The 20589-nt window shown below is 52.0% G+C and overlaps 1 protein-coding gene across 4 annotated transcripts in view; it reads right to left on the reverse strand.

Annotated features, from left to right (window-relative positions):
• Positions 1–20589, reverse strand: part of LOC125641017 (ADAMTS-like protein 2) — a 44063-nt gene that overhangs the window by 4426 nt on the left and 19048 nt on the right. For 3 of the 4 annotated variants that reach the window (XM_048860303.2, XM_048860304.2, XM_048860307.2), the window contains exons 3-15: positions 15016–15091; positions 13977–14079; positions 13567–13712; positions 12695–12818; positions 9739–9819; positions 8128–8303; positions 7354–7801; positions 6692–7127; positions 5775–5881; positions 4372–4498; positions 2557–2770; positions 1637–1792; positions 924–1094 (exon numbers count right to left, since the gene is read on the reverse strand). In XM_048860303.2, coding sequence (XP_048716260.2) covers positions 924–1094; positions 1637–1792; positions 2557–2770; positions 4372–4498; positions 5775–5881; positions 6692–7127; positions 7354–7801; positions 8128–8303; positions 9739–9819; positions 12695–12818; positions 13567–13712; positions 13977–14079; positions 15016–15091 — 2365 coding nt within the window. Of the gene's footprint in view, positions 1–923; positions 1095–1636; positions 1793–2556; positions 2771–4371; positions 4499–5774; positions 5882–6691; positions 7128–7353; positions 7802–8127; positions 8304–9738; positions 9820–12694; positions 12819–13566; positions 13713–13976; positions 14080–15015; positions 15092–20589 lie in introns of those variants that run through there. The other variant, XM_048860308.2, reaches the window with a different exon arrangement.

Genomic DNA, 20589 nt, shown 5'->3' on the forward strand with positions numbered 1-20589 from the left:
TAGAGCGGAGGAGCAGAGTCCCTGCCCTCCGATGGGAGCTCTGGGAAAGCCAGCATGTGTCAAGCCATTGCGGAGCGGCAGCTGTGGGGAGTGGCGCTTGTGACTCCCCTCCCTGCTTCGGGAACCTCCTGAGCCGCCTCGGGCGGGAAAGAGCCAGCTGGCAGGCGGTTCTGCTAACCCAGCCCGGGACGGCATAGCTCCAGCACCAGCGCAGGGGCTGTCGCTGCCCAACCCGCGGCAGCTCTGGCAGTAAAGCTGGGAGCCCCAGGCACCCAATGGGGCGTCTGGCCTGAAGAGACCGGCCCCAACTCAGCCTGACCAATGATGACTTCCTCCCTCCTCCAGCCTCTGCTATGGCAGGCTGTCCCAGGTGCGGGCAGGATGACGAGATCCGCTCCAGGGAGCAGGAGGGCCACGGCAGCGAGAAGAGCCTGAAGGAGCTAACCAGCCCCAGGGAGCTGAGGAACCTGCCCCTCCGCGGTGAGCCAGGCTTCGGGTGGGGAGCGGAGCCGAGCTCCGCCTCAGGAGCCACCTGTCCTGCAGCAGAGGGTGAGTCCCATCAGGCCCTGCTTCATTATGTCCCCCACCCCTGTGTGCTGCTCCTGCCCCCAGCCGTCTCCCCCCAGGGGACAGCGCCCCCCTGTCGCCCAAAGGGACCGTTCTCCTGGCTTCTCGGCTTCCCCAGGGTTTGTGCTTTGATCCCTCCCCGGGCCCCAAACGCTCTCCCTCCCCGAGGCTCACCCCTGCTTCATTGCCTCCTCCCAGCCCCTCAGCGCTGACACACAGGCCCCCTGTGCTTGTAGAACACACATGTTGGCTACCCAAGGCCCATGTACCCTTTCCCTCCCCCCAAGGGGGCCGGATGCTTGGAGTCAGCCCCTCCAGACAGCAGGCAGGTCAAAGTGAGGCCACTCCAGGCTTACCTGGTCCCATTCCTGCTCCACCCAGTGTGCAGGGCAGTTCTTGTCCCCACAGGGGTAGACAGCCAGAGGCTTGGCAGCCGGATCGCACTGGGAGTCCGAGATCACCTTCCCCTCCAGGTTGCGACACACGACAAAGCGGCTCATCCGTCCCTTGCCGCACGAACCTGAGCACTTGGAGAAATAAAGGGCATGTCAAGGTGCCAGTCACTGAACAGCACTGGCAGGAGTGGAGGGAGCATGGTTGAGTGGCCAGAGTATGGGAGTGGGAGGCAGGAGACCAGAGTGCTGGTCCTAGCTCTGATGCTGACATGCCGCGGTTAAGGGCTGATGGCCTCACAACTGCCTCCTTAACTCAGGAGACGCAGTAGCTTCCTCGTTTTCAGGCACTCATAATGGTCCCAAACTTTTGAGCTGACCTTTTCCAGGCTCCATCTGTGCCTGGAGGGGAATGTTTGTTAAAAGTCTGAGCAAAAACAACTCAACCGTTAGTTTGCGTGTAATGTAAACTGTCTGTGTGGGCGATAATCCCGTAATCGGCCCCGTAATCTGCTCTGGGTGTGTGGGGGATTCTGGTCCCACAATCCACTCTAACGGGGGGCGGGGTGGATTCCATCTCCACCTCCATTCAGGCCTGGGCTACTGCATTTCTTCACCCAAGTCCTCAAGCCTCGAACAGGTCCGGGAAAGAGGAAAAGCAGCCGGTCTGGACTCACCGGTCCCCAGTCAGAGGCAATCCAGCGCCGGTCACAGGGTGGGCCTGTGCACTCCTTCTCACTGACAGGCTTCAGGGCCTCATCGCAGAGGCCTGGCTCTACTGAGCAGCGTACCTCCCTCTTCATCATCCCCTGACTGCTGCACCGAGCAGAGCACTGTAGCACAAGAGACCAGACTGCGTCAGTAAGGGGACAAGAGATTGGGTGGGGGCAGAGGGAAAAGATACATTTTTCTTCCCTAGACTGAGGTGAGTGCTGGTGCAGAGGGGAAGGCTGGTCCTGTGGCTAAAACAGTGGCGGGGGAATCACGATACCAGAGTTCTAGTCCCGGCTCTGCTGCTGGGTGGCTACAGGCAAGTCACTTCACCCAAATACCCCCAAGTTTTGGGTGCCCAGCATGAGTCACCTTGGGTTTGATTTTCAGAGCCGCTGAGTGCATTCAGCTCCCACCAGCAAACCGGAAATGCAGGGGTCTGGCACATCTGAAAACCAGACCTACAAGGCGTGTTGAGTTGGCCACCCAAAATCAGTGACCTCTTCTGAAAGTGTGGGGCTTAGCTTCTTAGTGCCTCAGTTTCCTGAGCTGTAAAATGGGGGGAGGGGGAGGTTAGTCTCGCAGAGGTGCTCTGTGGCTAAATTCACTGAGATCCTCACAGGGATGATCCTATAAAAATGCAAATTATTATGCAAGATAGCAGAAGGGGTAATAGACTCCCCTGGACTGTGTTAGAACAGGAAAAAGATGGGCAAGAACAATGCTAGCTTCCCTGTGATGCCTAATTACTGTGCTTCAAACTACCCAGAGACCTCCTCAGCACGACACATAGGAATGAGTCTACTGCTGAGGTCAGTTTTCCTCTCGTCATGGGCCACTCCCCAGTCTAACCCTGACACATGGGGTAGGCCACTGCACTCCATACCTCCGACCACTCGGAGAGCTCCCACTGGGGCCCACACGCCTTGTTCTTGCACGCTTTCTTCTCCATTGGCCTGGCCAGCCCAGCAGACTCACACAGCTCGTCGTAAACGGAGCTGTCGAAGCCTGGAGCCAGCATCTTCCAACAGCGCACAGTCCGGTACTGGTAGCCCTCCCCACAGGTCCTGGAGCACTCGCTCCAGCGACTGGTCTCCCACCTCCAGGTGGGTTCGCAAGGGGAGAGAAGACAAAGCATAGGTCAGAACAAGGCACCCTGAGGGCCACAGACATCAAAGACAGGGGGTATCTGACACAGGTCACTGGTGGGCTCCTTTCATCTTCCTGAGTACATGGGACTGCCCAGTGCGCATGTGTCTCCAATTAAAGTGATAACTCTGTAGGACAATTATCCCCCTGTAATTAACTACCAGTTGCTCATTTGTCTCCCACATGCAGCACAGAGGCCTGATTGCATGTGGGCCTTAAAAACTTCACTCCATGGCCCTTTCACAAGCGTAAGAAGGTTAACACCTGTGTCCCCAGTGTCCAACTGCCCTGCTGCCTAGCATTACTGAGGTCTTTCAACTGGGTACTCTGTCCTTTTCTCTGTGCCTTATTCTGTTGCACAGGGCTGCTGTGTGCTGTTTCAAGGCTGTCCCTTTCCAGCGCAGAGGTGGCAGCGTATTTCCAGGAGCAGCATGATCCCCCTACGCAGAGGGCTGGGTGGTCACAGTGTTTGTCTGAGTCAGCAGGGGAGTAAGGACCTTAATCCCTTGCTCAGACTGTGACTGACTCTAGTGGGGAGTGCAGGGGCTACTCACCCACTGTGAGCAACTGGGTAGGAGCAGGGGGAGAAGGATGGGGCGTGGGGGGAGCCCTGGCTCTGCATCCACCAGTCAGAGTAGGTGCACGAGTGCCTGGGGGGAGTGAGTTGCTCCATGAAAAGGGGGTGGAGTAATTTATTCCCCCATCAGAGTAAGGTGGGAGGGGGCAGGGAGGCAACGCGACAGAGGTACCACTCAGTCTCTGGGGTTCCTGGGGCAGTGCAGCTGTGGGCCACCCCTTCCTCAGGGCAGGTTGTTGAATTGCTCTGTCTAGCCCCCAGCTTGTAAATTACACCCAATGCATCTGGCCCTGCCTATGTCCTGGGGGGTTTTATCCTGACTTGCACAACATGTTAGGCCACCTTTAAATAGACACCGGCGGATATTCCAGTCTGCTGTAAAGCAATGTAACCCAGCCCAACAACCTGAGCTGACGCAAACCCACGGTCTAAGCATCGCCGGGGTCATTCCTCACTCTGCTGTATCAAGATGGCCACCAAAAAATGACTGTCCCCACCCACCTCTTTCTAATACTCTGCACTGTGGGTGCTAAGTGACACCCAGCGTCAGAGTTATTGAGTGGGATCAGCTACAGGACACAGAAATCCCACCGACGCCCACCCCTCTTCTCTCTCATGCTTTCTCCCTTTCTTTTCCCCTGATTTAGGTTCTGTCTGTACTGCGAGCTAGGGGTGATCCCCCTGCGCGTGTGCACATACTCACACTGGTTCTCCTAGAGCTAGCACGAATCTAACTAGCAGCAGCGGAAGCATGGCCGAGCCGTGCTAGGTACAAACCCACCCGAAACCGTGGGTGTGCATTGGGCACCTCCTTCTCTGTTGGTTGTTGGCTTCCCACGCATTATTCTGCCTGTGCAGTCTTTGCCAGGTCCCACCTAGCTCGGTTTGCTGCTGTGCAGGCCCATCTGTGGCTGTATCCTTGGCTGATGGGGTGTCTTGCTGAGAGGGGGCCAAGGCTTGAATATCCTCACTCACCTGGGTTGACATTCTCTCCCTGTGCAGAACTCATGAGTGGGTTCTGGGCGGGTCAGGGCATCACAATACGCTTCCCCTACTTCCACTCCATCGTACCGGACACACATGGCATAGGAGGTGCTGATGCCTGCTGGGCACCAGGAATCTCTCTTAGTGCCTGCTCTCCAACAAACCACTACTCGCTCCATCTATTACATGGTGCCTATGTATCTGAGAGTCTAGTGCCATGGCAAAACCACAAATATTCAACAGGATCATTATCCAGAAGAGAACTGCAAAGCTCAAGCCCCATGTGATGAGGCCAGCAGGACAGCAGCCAAGACCAGAACTGAACACTCTACAGCATAGTTTACCAGTGCCAAAGACAGCCCGATGCTGCTGATGGGTTGCTTTCCACCCACCTCTTCCCAGGACCTTTACTCCTAGTCTCACTTCATTCAGGCAAAAGGATGCTGAAACTTAAATAAAGCTCCCATCCTCTGAAGTATCTATGCTCATTCTGACACCACTCTCCAGGAGCTTCAGACGTGTCAAGAGGTCCTCTGCAGACTAACAGGTCTTGAATGTACCAGCTCCCTTTCCCCACCAAATATACTTCAGCCCCTCCAGTCACCCCACCAACATGAAACGAACTGGCAAGACTTGGAGCCCAGCTTGGAGCTATTCACATCAAGGGACGTCACCATTTCCAAGTGTGAACCTACTATTCAGCTGGGCTCAGGTTCTTCTCGATGGCTTATTACAAGTTTTAAAAGGCTCAGCCCAAGCACAGAAACATTCACCCACCTCCCAGTTAGGGTAATTATATAGATCCTCAATGAAACAGGAGCCACCATGACCCATAAGATCATATACTACATGCCCAGGTTCTTCCCCTGCAGCTCTCTCCCATGCACCTTCGGCTGAGGTACAGGAGCCGTGCCTGTGTGTAAATGTTAACCCTTGTTCATGGTGTAGCTGGATCCTTCATTTGCATTTGAAGAGGATTTAGTGCTGGTGAAAGGCACTTGCCGGCCCTGGAGAAGGGATTCCTCTGTTGACCCACGCACGAAGGACAGCACAGGCAGCAGCAGTGCAAGCTTTCACCACCCTGCCCTAGCCATGTGCCTCCGCCCTGCCCCAGACAGGGGAAGGAGAGCTCACTTGCCATTCCCAGCAGCTGAGATTGCCCATAGGGGTGTGACCTAGTGCCAACCGATGCAGGGGCTTTTGGGATGTGGACACTACTCCACTAGAAACTGGCTTGAGGACACCAAGTTATTTCACAGAGGCCACCAAACCACTTTAAAATAATAATAGCTTCTGGTTGCTGGGCTGGACTATACCTGGGGACCTTCAGGTGAAGGGCTCTACATTTCATTCCCAGTCCTGCAAAGCCATCCAGTCTCCCAGACCAAACCTACCTGAAGTGCATGTGGAGCTGCAGGGAGCATAGGCGGAGACCTTCCACCGGTACATGTCGGCCAGGCTGATGTCATCATGGTCCAGGGGGCTCACATCAAACTCGTTGCTGCAGAGAGAGGAGCAGGAATGAGCTTAGTTTGGGATGCGATGAGTGACAGATAGTGAAAGCTTTCCTCGGGTACTCCAGGGGATGGAGAGGGACCCCAGTGGCTCTGCTTCTTTTTCTTACTGCTCTCCTGCAGGCTTGCGTGTATCAGGTTGCATGAGAAGATCTCCTACGGCTGGTGGAGCACGTTGGTGAGTGAGGGATCACGTAGGAGGTGACCAAGCCCCTTTGGAGGAGCAGAGGCACTATGGAACGTGTTCTGGGAGTCTGAGATGGACTGGCACAGGCTGCTGACTTTGTCCCACCTTCCCCATCACCACAATAACAGAGGAGTCAGAGAGGGGAAACCCAAGTGGAGAACCAAGTGGAGAATTTGATAGCTGCTTTTAACTACCTGAAAGGTGGATCCAAAGAGGATGGATCTAGACTATTTTCAGTGATAGCAGATAACAGGACAAGGAGTAATGGTCTCAAGTTGCAGTGGGGGAGATTTAGGTTGGATATTAGGAAAAACTTTTTCATTAGGAGGGTGGTGAAACACTGGACTGCGTTACCTAGGGAGGTGGTGGAATCCCCTTCCTTAGAAGTTTTTAAGGTCAGGCTTGACAAAGCCCTGGGTGGGATGATTTAGTTGGGATTGGTCCTGCTCTGGGCAGGGGGTTGGACTAGATGGCCTCCAGAGGTCCCTTCCAACTCTGTTATTCTATGATTCTATGATTCTAACCCTAAAGCTACCATGGGAATGGGATGATCAATCCTCCCAGGATAACCGGCATCCTGTCTTCCCTCAGGAACCTGGCGGCATCTCACCTTTCAGGGCCAGGGGCTTGAAGAGGTTCTGCCAGGTGGCTATTCCCGAGGCCAGAGTGGAGGCTTGAGTTGGAACCCAGCACGGGGTTCTGAATGCTTGTAATCACACTGTAGTTAGCTGCCTTCTCCTGGCTCTCAGCGTAAGCCTCTGCCTTCGTGCTCTCCAGCAAGTTCATATTGGCAGGCCCTTTGTGCAGCCCTTCTGGCCATCCAGCCACCAGCTCTCTCCACAGCCCTGCAGTTGAGTTCTTCCAGCCTAGCTTGGCAGCCAGGTACTGCAGTTCCCTGCAAAAGGCAGCGTTTTGTGGGTCCTGGTGACACAATCTCCTGAAGACCTGGAGCCTGGCTGCCCCAATCCCACTGCTCTCTGGCATCTCGGGCCTCATCACGCTGAAGGGCATGGCTGTGCTGATGGAAATCTGGTTTAAGCTGGAGGCTAAAGGAAAATGCAGGGGCGTTAATGAGCCCACAGAGGCTCTGGTTCACCACCTCTGGTTCCCCCTCTGGTTCACCACCTCCCCCATCCACCCAGCTGGTATGGTACAGCGCCCACTGGCTTCGATGAGAGCAGAGGTGGGCCAATGCTGAGTGTTTCTGTAAGTCCCACCCTTAACAAGCACCTCAGTTGCCCAACCATGAGGTAGCCAAGAAAACAAACAAACCCAAATCTGTTTCTCCACCTACTACCGCCGCCTCCTCCTCCTCTGCCTCCTCGCCCACTCCTTTTGCATGGTAGACTTGTCTGATCCGGAAGCCAAACTTCTCTTCTTCCTCTTCCCTCTGTTCCCAGCCCCAGGGTCCGGCCTGAGCAGTGGAGTTACTCTGGAAGAATTCATGACTGTTGAAGCTCAGGTCTCCATGCTCTTCTTCTCCGGGTGGGAACCGGTCGCTGACATCGTCCGGGGAGAGAGACAGCCAAGTAGCATTGAAATCACGCACAGCCCCAGAATCTGCTGGGACTGGGGCTGGATGTTTGGGGCTGGAGTCCGGTAGATGAAGGTAGAGAGGTGCCTTGAGGGCAGGGGCAGCTGTTTGGAGAGCTGGCGAGGGCATGTGTGGCACAGTATAGTCATACGTTATATGGGGCATTTTCCCATTGAAGTTATAGTACTGGGGAGAAAACAAAAACCCTGTTAGCTCATTTGCATGTATCATGTCTATTGGATCAGAAACACGTGACCCACACCCTGAAACCTGACCTGGAGAGTAAGTGCTTTGTGATGAACACAGACGAGATGGTGTACCCATGATGGCCGGGCAGGACCGCCCAGGAATGGCACAGCCAATCTCTCCCAGAAGGCATTGCTATAGGGAATGAGGCAGGAGCCCCAGCCGTGGGAAAGCTCAAAATTCCCTTGCCTGCAGGGCACCTGTGGTCTTGGGGCTCGGAAAGCAGACCACCAGGGAAGCACCCAGATCTTTAGCTCCATACATACCATGGCATTCAGAGACTGATTGGTGGGGCCCTGGGCAATGACATACTCCAGGCCATCCGCATGCAGGTTGGAAGGGCGGCGGTACTTGAACACCGTGCCAGCCACACGGAAGTTCTGGGGATTGTCAATGGCCGAATTCCCATTGAAGAAGAAGCGCCCAGATTCATCCGCCAGGGCTGCAAACAGAGGAGAGGGACAGGAGACTTAACTCCAAGCAGACTTCAAGGAAAAGAGGCCAACAGCAGCCCATGCTGACTTGTATGGAGAAGTACTCCTTGGCCAAGGAAAATCACCCAGGGGGAGACACTGTCTTGGGCTCCATGTGTCGGTGCCCTGAGGGACGGAATACCAAGTTGGGGGTGGCCTGAGCTCACACTACAGTACGTCACGTTTCTAGTCCAGACCCCTGGAACCACGGCAACGTGTGAGGCAGAATTGAACGTGCAACATTAAAGAAAAATTGGTGGTTCAATGGCACAGCGGCTAAATATAGAGAAATTTCACCTCCAGAGAGCTGGATTTATTTATCTCAAAAGTCAGGAGAAACCCACAATTCTGACCCAGAGCTAGCTTTCTAACCCTCACCCCACAAATTCAGGGCTGTTTGGATCCAGTGTTACAGTGTGAGCCTGGCTTTAGTCAAGTGAATTACAATGGAGGCAGGGCTGGTCAGGGTATCTGTGGTCCCCTAACAGCCTCATTCCAGCTAGATCTCTCAGCCCTTTGCTTTCTGAAAGCACCAAGAATAACACGTCAGCTGCGACCCAGCCCATGCAGAAAGCAAAGATCCAACACAAAGGATTGTGTGACCCATAACAGATCGTTCCAGGTGAGAGAGGATCACAGACGGTCTTGTCCATCCTTTATTTCCTAAAGCCTGTATCCTTCCCTCCTACGGAAACACCTGCCAGAGGGGTACAGTTGTCACCAGGGCCGGCCCCAGCGTCCCAAGCAGGAGCTTGGAGCGGCTGTTCGAAAGGGGCGGCAGCTCCGCCGGCTGCGGCGGCAATTCGGAGGCAGCTTCTTCCTTTTGCCGCCCGCGGCGGCAGTTTTTTTTCACTGCTTGGGGCGGCAAAAACTGTAGAGCCGGCCCTGGTTAGCACCTAAGGGACGGGGCAAGGGTTCTAGAGGAATCCCTCGGTGCTGCCAGAGGGGGTGCAGGGAAGTCAGGTGGACACCCCGAGAATCCTGGTTCAGCTGCCCGGTGTGCTGGCCCCGCCCTGCTGCTTCCCATTCACTCAGGAGCCACGCTGCCTTTGGCTCCCCCCACAGTCACCAGCACCCTCCTCTCCGAGAGGGTCAGAAATGGCAGTGCAGGAGTCAATGCAGCAAGGTGCTGGGGATTCCTGTGTCCAGATCTGCCCATTTCTGTGGGGCTCACAACCACTTAAAGCTGCTCCCCAGCACCTTCCCTTCTCTGGTGTGACTTTACCCGCTCCAGCCTGGCTGTGGTCATGCACAGGGCCTCCTGCAGACTCCCCTTGAGCTTTTGCTCCTGCCTTCCTTTGCTGTCGGGGCCTGTCCTCTCCGCACCATTCCCAGGAGCACAGCCCATGCCCCACTTCTGGCGGTGGTGACGTGCTATCCGCTGCGTGCTTTTCTGTGGCTTACCCAGGATGTTTTCAGTCTTCCGGCGCTCAATGATAAGAATGTCCGTGGCGCCGGCAGGGATGTTCGTGATGAACACATAGCCTGGGGAGTGGGAACAGAACAAAGGGTTGGGAAACCCAACGCGGGAGAGAGACTCAGGCTGCTCCAGCCTCACAGGTAGCTCAGTGAGGGCATTGCAGAGCTGCCAACTCATGGTTTTGTCATGAGTCTCATGATACTGTTGTTGTCCTTAACGCCCCAGCTCCTGGAGTCAAGTGGAGATGGGATGAGTTCTGCCTTACTTTTTCTTTAAGAATGAAGTTTCTAGCCCTTGTGGCTGTGGAGAAAGCTTCAACATGTGAGCCTGGTGCATCCTAAAGGCTCAGAAAGCAGAAGGCAAATAAAAAGAACGCCACATCTATGATTTTTACATAATCCCAGGATTTTAAAGCCAATCTCATGATTTTCTGAACATTAGGGGTTGGCAAGCCTGGGAGTGATTGATGGGCTTTTGTTATGTTTCAACGGTAGTAGTCAGCGGCAGCAAGCTGGCTCTGTGTCCATGCAGGAGGGGGATGGTGCCCTGCTGCACAGGGCACACTGAAGAATTATTCTTTTAGCTCCAGGAGAAGGGGTCTTGTCCCAGCTCCCTCTTTGTGTGTGTGTGTGTGTTTGTTTGCAATCAAGGATTCATTATTAAAAAAAAATCCCTGCCTGGTCTGTTGAGGTTGAGCTGCTGCAGACCTCAGGAGTTCATCTGAGTCCCGAGTCAAACTCTGAGGCAGGAAGAAAGTATTAATTTTGGGCGCATGAGGGAGTCATCCCACCCAGTAGAGCCACACGCCCAAAAAGATAAAGGCCCAACTACTGCCCAAGGTTGGATCTGAACTAGCAACCTAGAGATCAAGGGCTGCAGATCTCATCCTCTCAACCTGATAGTTTCCCCTTGGAGAGTGAAAGGTGACCTGCAAAGGGAGGGGAAAACAACAAGCAAATGCACAAGCCAATTTTTTAATGCTGGGTAAAGAGGGTTTTTATCAGATTGTATTTGACATTAGAAATGTGGGTCTTCTCTACCATGCAAAACTCTGTGGTGACGGGAAACCTAGTGAAATGCTGGAATCACAAAAGAGTGTATACGTCTCACTCTATCCGCAGCAGCAGCATCTTTGCTACTGCAATCTAAATAGTAAAAATAACAACAAATACAAGATGAGCAATGGTGTGGGGAAGAGAGTTTTAGACACCTTTTTTTGGCCTCTGTTTTGGTTTGCTGTTGTTGTTAACACTTTTTGAACTCAAATATCTAAGACGCACTTTTGTTAATAATCAACTGCCTGCGTCCACCTCACCCAATAGAGACAATGGATCTATGGCTTATTACAACACTCTAACAACCCGCACAGTTGCTTACCCTTCCCCTCTTCCTTTCCTCCCAATGACTGGAGAGATGTTACCAGGCCACTTCATCTTGAAGGGCCCCTTGAAATGTGTGTTAACTACTTCTGCTAAACAATCTGTTCCACTTGTATTTAGCTGACACACTCTAAGGCTATGTTTACACTACCACATATGTTGGCTTATGTCACTCAGGGGTGTGAAAAAACCACCCCCTGAGTGACATAACTTTTGCCAGTATAAGTGCTTATGTGCACAGCTTCTCCCACCAACATAGCTACCGCCGCTCATTGGAGGTGGTTTAATTATGTCAAGTGGAGAGCTCTAGCCCGTCGGCACAGAGCGGCTACATGAGAGATCTTACCACGGTGCCAGTTGTAGACATGACCTAATTAAGTTTCCCAGACCTAAAGAAGAGCTCTGTGTAAGGTCAAAAGCTTGTCTCTCTTACCAACAAAAGTTGGTCCAATAAAAGATATTACCTCCCCCACCTTGTTCTACCTTGCCCCTTCAGTTAACATGTGAGAGCTCACCATACAAATCTCAGAGTCCCCAAGACCCCGCAGAGTACCAGATGTGACAATCCTGATATTTCAAAAAACCCAAACCCAGAAAGTAATACTTATTTTTGAAAACTGTTTCAGGCCTTCTTTATCCATTCTAAAGCAGCACAAACGGGCACAAACCCAATCCTCTGCAGGTCACATTTAAAAGCAATGAAGTGCATTTTGGTGTTGGGTTTATTCAGAGCTGGCAGTTGTTCCTGGGAAAGGAAAACCACCAAACAAAAAACACTTCTGATTCAACTTTTTCCTCTTCCCACAGAAAAGGAGAACGAATCACCAGAGCTGTGAAGAGCACTGGGTGCAGTTACAACAGGGCTGTATCCAGTAGAGGGTGCTACAGTCTAGTGGAATTACCATAAAGTAGAGTAGTAGGTGTCCCAGAATGTCCTACAATCAGTATTCTCTGGTTATCAGTGCATCACAGTGCTGCTCTACCAATCAACAATCCCATCATTCTGTGAGGAGGGAAGAGTGGGAGTATGGAGAGGGGTAGAAGTGAGGGGAGTTGTAGGGCCTGAGAGAGGACCACGTTTCAGAGAACACTTACCTCCTCTGCAGCCCATCGGCCTGGAGAATACAGGAGAACGATTGCTGTCACCAAGAACAGCAGCACACATTTACAAATGTAGTGACCCTCCTCGTACAAGATTAACATCCAAGCGTAAAATCAACTCAGAGCAGAGATAAAAGAAAGCGCATTGAACTCCTAACATCATCGGGCATGGGCAAGATGCTGAGATCAATAGATATAAATAGGACCCCCCGCCGCTTCACATCATAAAGTGATGGAGGAAAACCTCACTAACTAACCATACAGCGAACCAAACCAGTTTCCTCTGCTGATTAAGCTGAACAGACAAAATACCATCATTTTGGTTTACATGGGGAAAGAAAGGCAAGGTATTATTCAGCTCCTTCAGCTGGGATGTTCAGACTCTGCCCTAGTTAGCAGTCCATGTTAGCAAGAAGCAACATGTGAAATTATTTGATGGGCATCACTTAACAGGGTGTACCTAACTGTGAGATCCCCTTTCGGAAGCTTCCTGAGACCCGGTAGCAAGTGCTGCCATCCCCTCCGCACACCCTGCATCTGTCCATCGTCCGGGATGAGTAGAGACTCCCATCGCACCCAACCGGCTGCAAGAAATACAGAAGAAAAGACAACATTACCAGAGAGGTCTTCAATCCTACTCTGGAGCAAGGGGTGTCCACAACAGACCTACTGGGTAAGTGAGATTCTAAACTGGGGGAAATCCCTAGAGTGAGAGTTTACATGTCTTGGACACACAGAAGTAAGAACTCTGAGGTGGGGTGAAGGGCTGTTTTAGCTCATACTGCACCTATGTTTAACCAACCCACCTTGCTGGGACATTGGTTTGGAATATCCTTCCCCTGGAAGGGGATGCATCCAAGAATGGCCTTGCTGAGCCAGCAGGCAGCTGTTTTTAGTGGGACAATGTCATTTTGGCAATGACCGTCTCCAGGAGGCAGCACATCCAGCAGCAGCAATGCCAAGCCGCCAAATCACTGTCCTATGGAGTCTTGAGGTTTAAGTACCATTGCAACGCAAGAGGGCTTTCGCTAACAGATTAAAACTTCTTGCACTGCTGGGTGCTCCTTCAAAAACAAACCAAAGCTGCTGCTTTTCTCCAGGCTCAAGGGAGAATGTATGCTCCTCATGCAAGTACGTGGCTGCGCATAATGATCTCCCCAGCCCAAACCTGACTGCTCCATTCTACACAGGCATTATTAGTGTGACATTTACAGGAACCCTATAGCAGCTGTTCAGTTTCACCTTACTGCCCATACTTGTGGTGCTTGAGGACAATGATTTAAAACCAAGCCTTCAGCCCCCGATACACAGCCCTTCCTCCCAGTGCCTCACCTCACACTTGCCATTGATGCAGACCCCCTGGTACGTCCTATCTTTGCAGGATGTGCCGTCCTGTGCTCGGGCCATCAGCTGTCTCTCTCCACTCCTGGTGGTGCACTGGAGGTCACAAGGCTTGTTGGAGATACTCGTGTAATCATCTGAAGGGAGAGAGGTGAGATGGCACTGGGCAGAGCAGCGGGGGCACAGGATGGCTCCAGGACCAACAGTGAGACAATCTTCTCCTTTAGGTCACTGGTTTACAGCTACCCAGGGGGGCGCCTTGGCCTAGAGACGTAGAAAGCTTACGCACCTACCCACCCACACCCGAAGGAAACTCTCCTTCTCCTACCCCTATTGACCAGGTTTCCCCAGGTACATTTTGTCCCCATCTCTCATGCTGAGCTGGTCAGCCATGGACAGACCTGGGTAGAGAGGTGTCCAGTGGTAATAGTGCTTCCCAAAGGCCTTAGCATTGAAGGTGGCGCACTGCTGTTGTTTGAAGCTGGCCATGTTGGCTGGGCAAGGCTGCAGAGAAAGCAAAGCTAACATTAGCCTCCTAGATCAAAACCAGCCCACTACAGAAAGGGAAAACTTCCAAGGGATTGGAATTCCTCTCTCGTTCCAGAGCAGCGTGGCCCCTTAGGTCAAGGCTAGGATCCACTGGTAGAGCAATGCAAGAAAGGTTCATATGAAGTTAGTATAGCCTGCAGGCCATTCTCATCTCAGAGCTGTGAGCAGACACTTGGATGTTACAGAAGGGGCTCGTGGATCTAATGGACAGAGCAGAGGCTGAGAGTCAGGACTCCTCAGTTCCATTCCCCTCTGCCACGGGCTTGCTCTAGGAGCTTTGGCAAGTCACTTTTCTCCTCTGTAAAATGGAGATAATTGTAAAGCACTTTGAGATCCTCAGATGAGGGTTGCTGTGGCAGTTTTACTCCTTGCTGATTCCCCTAGTGGATAGGGCAGTAGACCGGGCCTCAGGAGGCTTGGATTCAGTTCCTGCCTCTGCCACTGCTTTGCTGGCTGACCTTCGGCAAGTCAATGCCTTATCTGTGCCTCAGTTTCCCCATCTGTAAAATGGGGATACTGACCTCCTTTGTAAAGCATTCTGAGATCTATGGCTGGAAGGAGCTAAGTATTCTTCTTATTGATGTATTAATATTAATGAAATGCTCATCAGTGTTTCACCAGGGCTAGTGGCACTGAATCAAGATTGCTGCTGTTCTCAGCATTAGCCTTGTTCTTATCCATAAAACAGAGAGCTGTAGTCACACCTGTGACTGTCTCAATTCTGGGGTGACCCGTGTCTGTCCCGCTCAGACCCTTAATCTGCTTGTCATTGCCGTACCAAATCTTAGGCACAACCAGTAGGCTTGTGCCAGCACAACAACCCTGTGAGCACCCACTGCGGCCATGTCATTTCCCTCGGAGTAAATGGGTAGCCCTGGGAGAGGTTCTTACCTGTTGCTGGCACAGCTGGTAGTGCTTGGATTGGCCCCCACACATGGTGCTGTTTGTTCCCTGGGATAGGTGGAGTCTGAAAGGCAGAGAAGAACTACGCTGTGGGAGGAGCATCCGATGAAGTGAGCTGTAGCTCACAAAAGCTTATGCTCAAATAGCTGTGGGAGGAGTGACCAGTGGTTTGGAGGACTATGAGGTGCTAAAACACAGAGGCTGTAAGACAGTTGTAGCCTGTAGCTTAGAACAGAGACGCAGAAGTCAGGCAGTAATTTTACAGGAGTGTGTATTAGAACAGCTGGTTTTGCATCCAGGTTGTCAGACACAGCCTATGTAACAGTGTGTAGAAAATGTATTTCCAATGGCCCCAGTTTTAGGGTGGGATGCTCTCACTTAGCGATAGCAGCGGGGGTATTACACTGGTCGGAATGGCAGCATCAGAGCCCTGCCACCTTCCTCCAGGCTATGCCGTTTTCTCTCTCTCTGTCCAGGTAGAACGACTGATGAAACAGTGTGACAGTTTGCGGATCTATGTACAACTTATGAATTCTGTTTGATAGTGGGGACACTCTATGTGTACCTCTATCAGACTGCGGACTCCATATTGAATGTGGGCCTTGTTTGCCTTCTGTTTTGTCTTTTACCTTCATTTTAGGATGAAATCCCAAGGGCTAGTGGCACAGGGTTAACAATGGCAGGTCATTAAACCTTGCTAGTCCTCTATTCACATGGGAGCCCCCTTGGACAAAGAGTTTGCTGCCACACAGAAGAACCAGGCTGCCCAGGTGGGTTGGTCACTAAGCTATGCATCACCTGGTGGCAAAGGTGAAAGTAAGCCGGTACGCCCCAGTACGGTGTACCGGCAAGAGCCGCTGCACCATACTGGGGCAGCCCGGCTTCCCCAGGGGGCAATTTAAAGGGCCGGGGGCTCCCAGCAGTGGCTGGAGCCCCAGGCCCTTTAAATTGCCTCCAGAGCCCCGCTGCTGGAGCCCAGGGGTAGCAACTGCAGGGCTCCGGCAGCTATTTAAAGGGCCTGGGGCTCCCCTGCTTCTACTGCCCTGGCCCTTTAAATAGCCACCGGAGCCCCGCCGCTGCTACTCCAGGGCTCCGGGGGCTATTTAAAGGACCGGGGCGGTAGAAGCAGGGGAGCCTCAGGCCCTTTAAATAGCCCTCAGAGCCCTGGGGAAGCAGCGGGGCTCCAGGGGCTATTTAAAGAGCCGGGGCTCCAGCTGCCTCTGCCGCCCTGGTCCTTTAAATAGCTGCTGGAGCCCCGCCGCTTCCCCAGGGCTCCAGTGGCTAATTAAAAGACCAGTAGAAGCAGGGGAGCCCTGGGCCCTTTAAATAGCCCCGGGAGCCCTGGGCTGCTGCTGATACCCCGGTGGGGGAGGGGGGAAGGAGGGAGGGGCACTTACCTTACAGGTTGGGCTGGGGCTGGCTCTGACCCCCTCAGCCCCGCCCTTTCCAGGGGCCAGAGCTGGCCCCAGCGTACCGGTAAGTCACTTGACTTACTTTCACCCCTGCGTGGTGAGGGACTTTGCTCACCTGATGAAGCAGACTGACAAAGGAGACTGGAAGTTATGAAAGCGAAGTGAGGTCGCTGCTAGCCATTTTGGGGAGAGGGAGACGAGACCAGAAGCAGGAGAGACAGGAGAAGCCTTGTGCAGGAGGGAAAGAGGAGAGGAAGGATCCTAGACTCCTTAAAAGAGTTTGACTTAGGCCCAACGAATGCTCAAGAGCGGTGAGGACACCAAGGCAGGGAAGGATGTATAGGTGTTTTATTCTGAGTTACGTGCTATCATTTGTCTCTGAAGAGGTAAACAGTAAACCAGAGTGGTCGCAAGGTTGAAGCTCTGGGAAGGGATATGCTTAAGCAACTTGGATATCTTGGGAGGTCAGCACTGGTCCTGGGGGCCCACTGGTCACACTTCCATGAGTGGCTAACAGAGAGTCTGTGCTCAGGAAATGTGTCAGAAGCCAAAGTAAGAGAGAGAGAGGTTGGAGCCTACCCAGACCAAGGGATGTTTAAAAGCACATGGATCAGTGCATGGGACCCAAACACAACAGCTTGGTGTTGTAATATTAAAGGTACCTAAAGTTGAATCAACAGTAGCATCGGGTCCGGTGACTCATGCTTTGAGGCAGCGGGGGAGCTGACTTCATATTCATAAATCGAACCTGCTTAATCAATACTCCTGGTTTTAATTGAGAAATCACTGCTTCACATGCACCAGCTGCTTGCAATGCTGCATCTTCTAATCGCTGGGCAATCTGAGTTACAAGCGGGGGTCGGGAGGATGTTAGTTACTGCCACCATTAAACAATCAGGCTACGGTGGTGAGTGTTTGGCAGGAGCTCTTTATCAGGGCTGTGACAGACAGTGTGATCCAGTGCAAAGCCTACTCATTTAGAACTCAAGAGCCCTGGGTTCATTCCTGACTCCACCATTGACCTGCTGTATGATGCTGGGCAAATCACTTCCCCTCACTTTCCTCTCCCGCCTGTAAGCTCTTTGGGGCAGGAACTGTCTCTTACTAGGTGTATGTACAGCCCCTAGCCCAGTGGAGCCCTGACTCTAGTGATCTCTGGGTACTACTGTACACAAACATGATTACTGGCAATAATAATCATTAGAGCTGTTTGAAACATTTCATACACAACGTTCTTCCATCGGATAATGCCATTTTGTCAATACTGCCATGTTTTGTGGAAATGTGTTGACTTCAACAAAATGTTGTTTAGAAAAAAATGGGACTGGAGCAGTCCAATAAAGTGCAGAGGGACTACTTTGACCTTTTTGCAATGTAATGTTTCCATTTTCTGTTTCAAAATGATGGCTTCCATTTTTAAATATTGTATATGATAAAGTCTAAATCAGAACAAAATGTATGAATTTTATCCAAACGTTACAATCAACCCCACACAATTTTAGTTTATTTTGGCTGGAGGAAACTGTTGCAATTTTTTGGTCGTGTCAGAACTGCAAAGAAATACACAGCAGCGTAATTCCCCACAAAACAGATAACCCAAGTTCCACGGCACTCTAGCAAAAACACCCAGATGGCAAATAACAAGCAAATCAAACACCATGACTGGCATTTTAAAAAGAGTGGAATTCCATAGCACCAGCGATTGGACTGACCCAGACACTTGTCACCTTGGGTATGTCAACACAACAAGTAGACACCCACAGCTGACCTGTGTCAGCGAACTCAGGCTTGCAGGGCTTGGGCTGAGGGGCTGTTTCACTGCCATGTAGACATCTGGGCTTGGGCAGGAGCTTGGGTTCTGGAAGCCTAGGTTCTAGGACGCTGCAAGGTGGGAGGGTCCCAGAACTCAGCTCCAGCCTGATCCTGGAAGCCTGCACTGAATGAAACAGCCCCTTCCCCTGAGTTCTGCCAGCCGGCATGGGCCAGCAGTGGGCTTTTTGTTGCTGTGTAGACATACCTTGTAAGGGCTTGGTACAGACTTGTCTGTGTGTGCAATCACCACCCAGTCCCTGCTGGGCAGATTGAGTGGCAGGATGCTTTTGGAAGCCAGCCACCAATGTATTGAGTCTACTCCAGATGGCAAAGAAATAGAGGGGCCTGGGAAGAATCTGGGCAGAAGCTATGTGAAACTCATTGTTCTATATAGCACGTTGCTACCTACAGTGCCAGCTGTGCCACGTTACTGGAGCAAAAAGATGCCGGGCTCCTCCCCCATCTAGCCATAAAGAAAGAGAGGGTGTTTGTATAAGCCACTGGTGAGTGTTACAGGTACCCCTCCATGCCTGATCTACAGAGGATATGGAGCTGTTAGAGCCCTTGCTATAGAGGCCTGATCCTACCTCAAGCTGTGGCATCTTATGCTTTTAACACGGGATGTCCCTCATTCAAGCCTGTGTGTCAACTAAAACAATGGGTGCCACATTTGCAATCCTCTGAGACCTGCTTGCACCTCCCAGGTTAAGAATGCATGGAATAGATTAGGTAGGTCGACTGCTGACTGCTGACTGTATTTGCTAAAATAATGATAGGGTTGACAAATCTCACCTGTCAGAACATAGAGGAAATTCTTCCTGCAGGGATAACACCGTACAGTGGTACACCCTGTGGGTTGTTTTGGTTTTTTTGCCTTCAGTTTTAGCCACTGCCAGAGACAGGATACCCCACTAGAAAGTGCAACACTCAGCTCTTTTCCTAAGCAAATCCTATGCTCCTAACAGACGCTAATGAAACAGAAGCACTGTGACCAAGTTGGTCAGTTTCAGGATTCACTGGGCCATTGTGCGGTGATGGCACAATCTATTGCACGGCAGTTACCTAGAAATGGCTGCGTGAATTTGGTGCTTGTGATGGCAAAATAATCCAAATGCTGTGCAAGTTTCCCAGCACAGCACTACCAATGTGCCTTCGTCCTGGTCTGCAGCGGACATTGTCAGGGAGGAGCTGGAGTTCTCGACAGTTGAGAAGGGGACAATCTTTTGGTAGCTGGGGGCGCAGTTTGAGACCATGGAATAAGCATATTGGCTCACTCTGCAGAGCGTCAGCAGTGAAAGTGTTAAACAATGCTGGAAACAAAGTGTGCAGCCTGAGACTTCACAGTTATCATCCTCTTGGGATGAAACAGGGCAGCATTATTTCAGGCTGTCTGCAGACTCAGGCAGATATCACAGCACTGTGTACACTTGGCTGAGGCTTGGAAGGTTTTCTTTGCAGCTGCAGAAAGCTTTCTATATTTTTGTTTTTAAATGCAAGCTTGAATTCTGGAGCAAAACCCTGCAGAGAGGGGTAGATTCTGCAGCAAATTCCCTGGCTGTGGAATTACAGAGGGCCGGTTCCAAAGCCCATTGAAGTCAGTGGAAGGACTCACTGGGCTTTCGATCAGGCTTGGAGGACACAGAGCCCTAGCTAGGAAGGCACAGGGAACACTCTGGGGGCACTCAGGCCCCCTTTCCCATTTCTTTTCCCCATCTTTCTCCTATGATGGCAGTGTCTGTGCTCACCGGGCAGAGGGGGGACACAGACACTGGCATGTCTTGTTAGTGGTGAAGTTATCGGAGAATCATGGCCATCTCCAGACGGAAGGCACCTCTGCACATCCGGATCCTAATTATGCAGCTAGCCAACCCACATAAAAGAAGGGGTTTTTTTTTTCCTTTTGAAGGAAGGGAAGAGGGAGGAGGCCGTGCCTGGGCTTCCTCTGCTTAGAAGTGCATTCATGCAGAATGGAAAGGAGCAGAGGAGAGGGGCAGGCACAGTGAGCTCTCTGCACTCTCAGATGCCAGCTCTCATTAGCATCTAGGGAGTCTCATTAGCAGGTTAAAGAGATGCCTCTCCAGGGGTCTCATTCATCTCTTTAGGGGAGGTAGAGGCTTCCACTCCAGTCCCCTGCGCCGCCCTCAGTGGCGGATTTGACAGGAGCTAGCAATATAGCCTGGCTGAGAGAGAGCAGCAGGTGTTCACTGGCAAGTGCCACAGGCCATCAGCTGCTGTGACGTGAGGGAATGAATGGAGCGAGCAGGAGGGGATCTGAGCGAGAGAGGGCCAGGGCCGGCTCTAGGCACCAGCCAAGCAAGCAGGTGCTTGGGGGGGCACA

This window comes from Caretta caretta, chromosome 8, assembly GCF_965140235.1.
Source record: "Caretta caretta isolate rCarCar2 chromosome 8, rCarCar1.hap1, whole genome shotgun sequence".
NCBI classification, from domain to species: Eukaryota; Metazoa; Chordata; order Testudines; family Cheloniidae; genus Caretta; species Caretta caretta.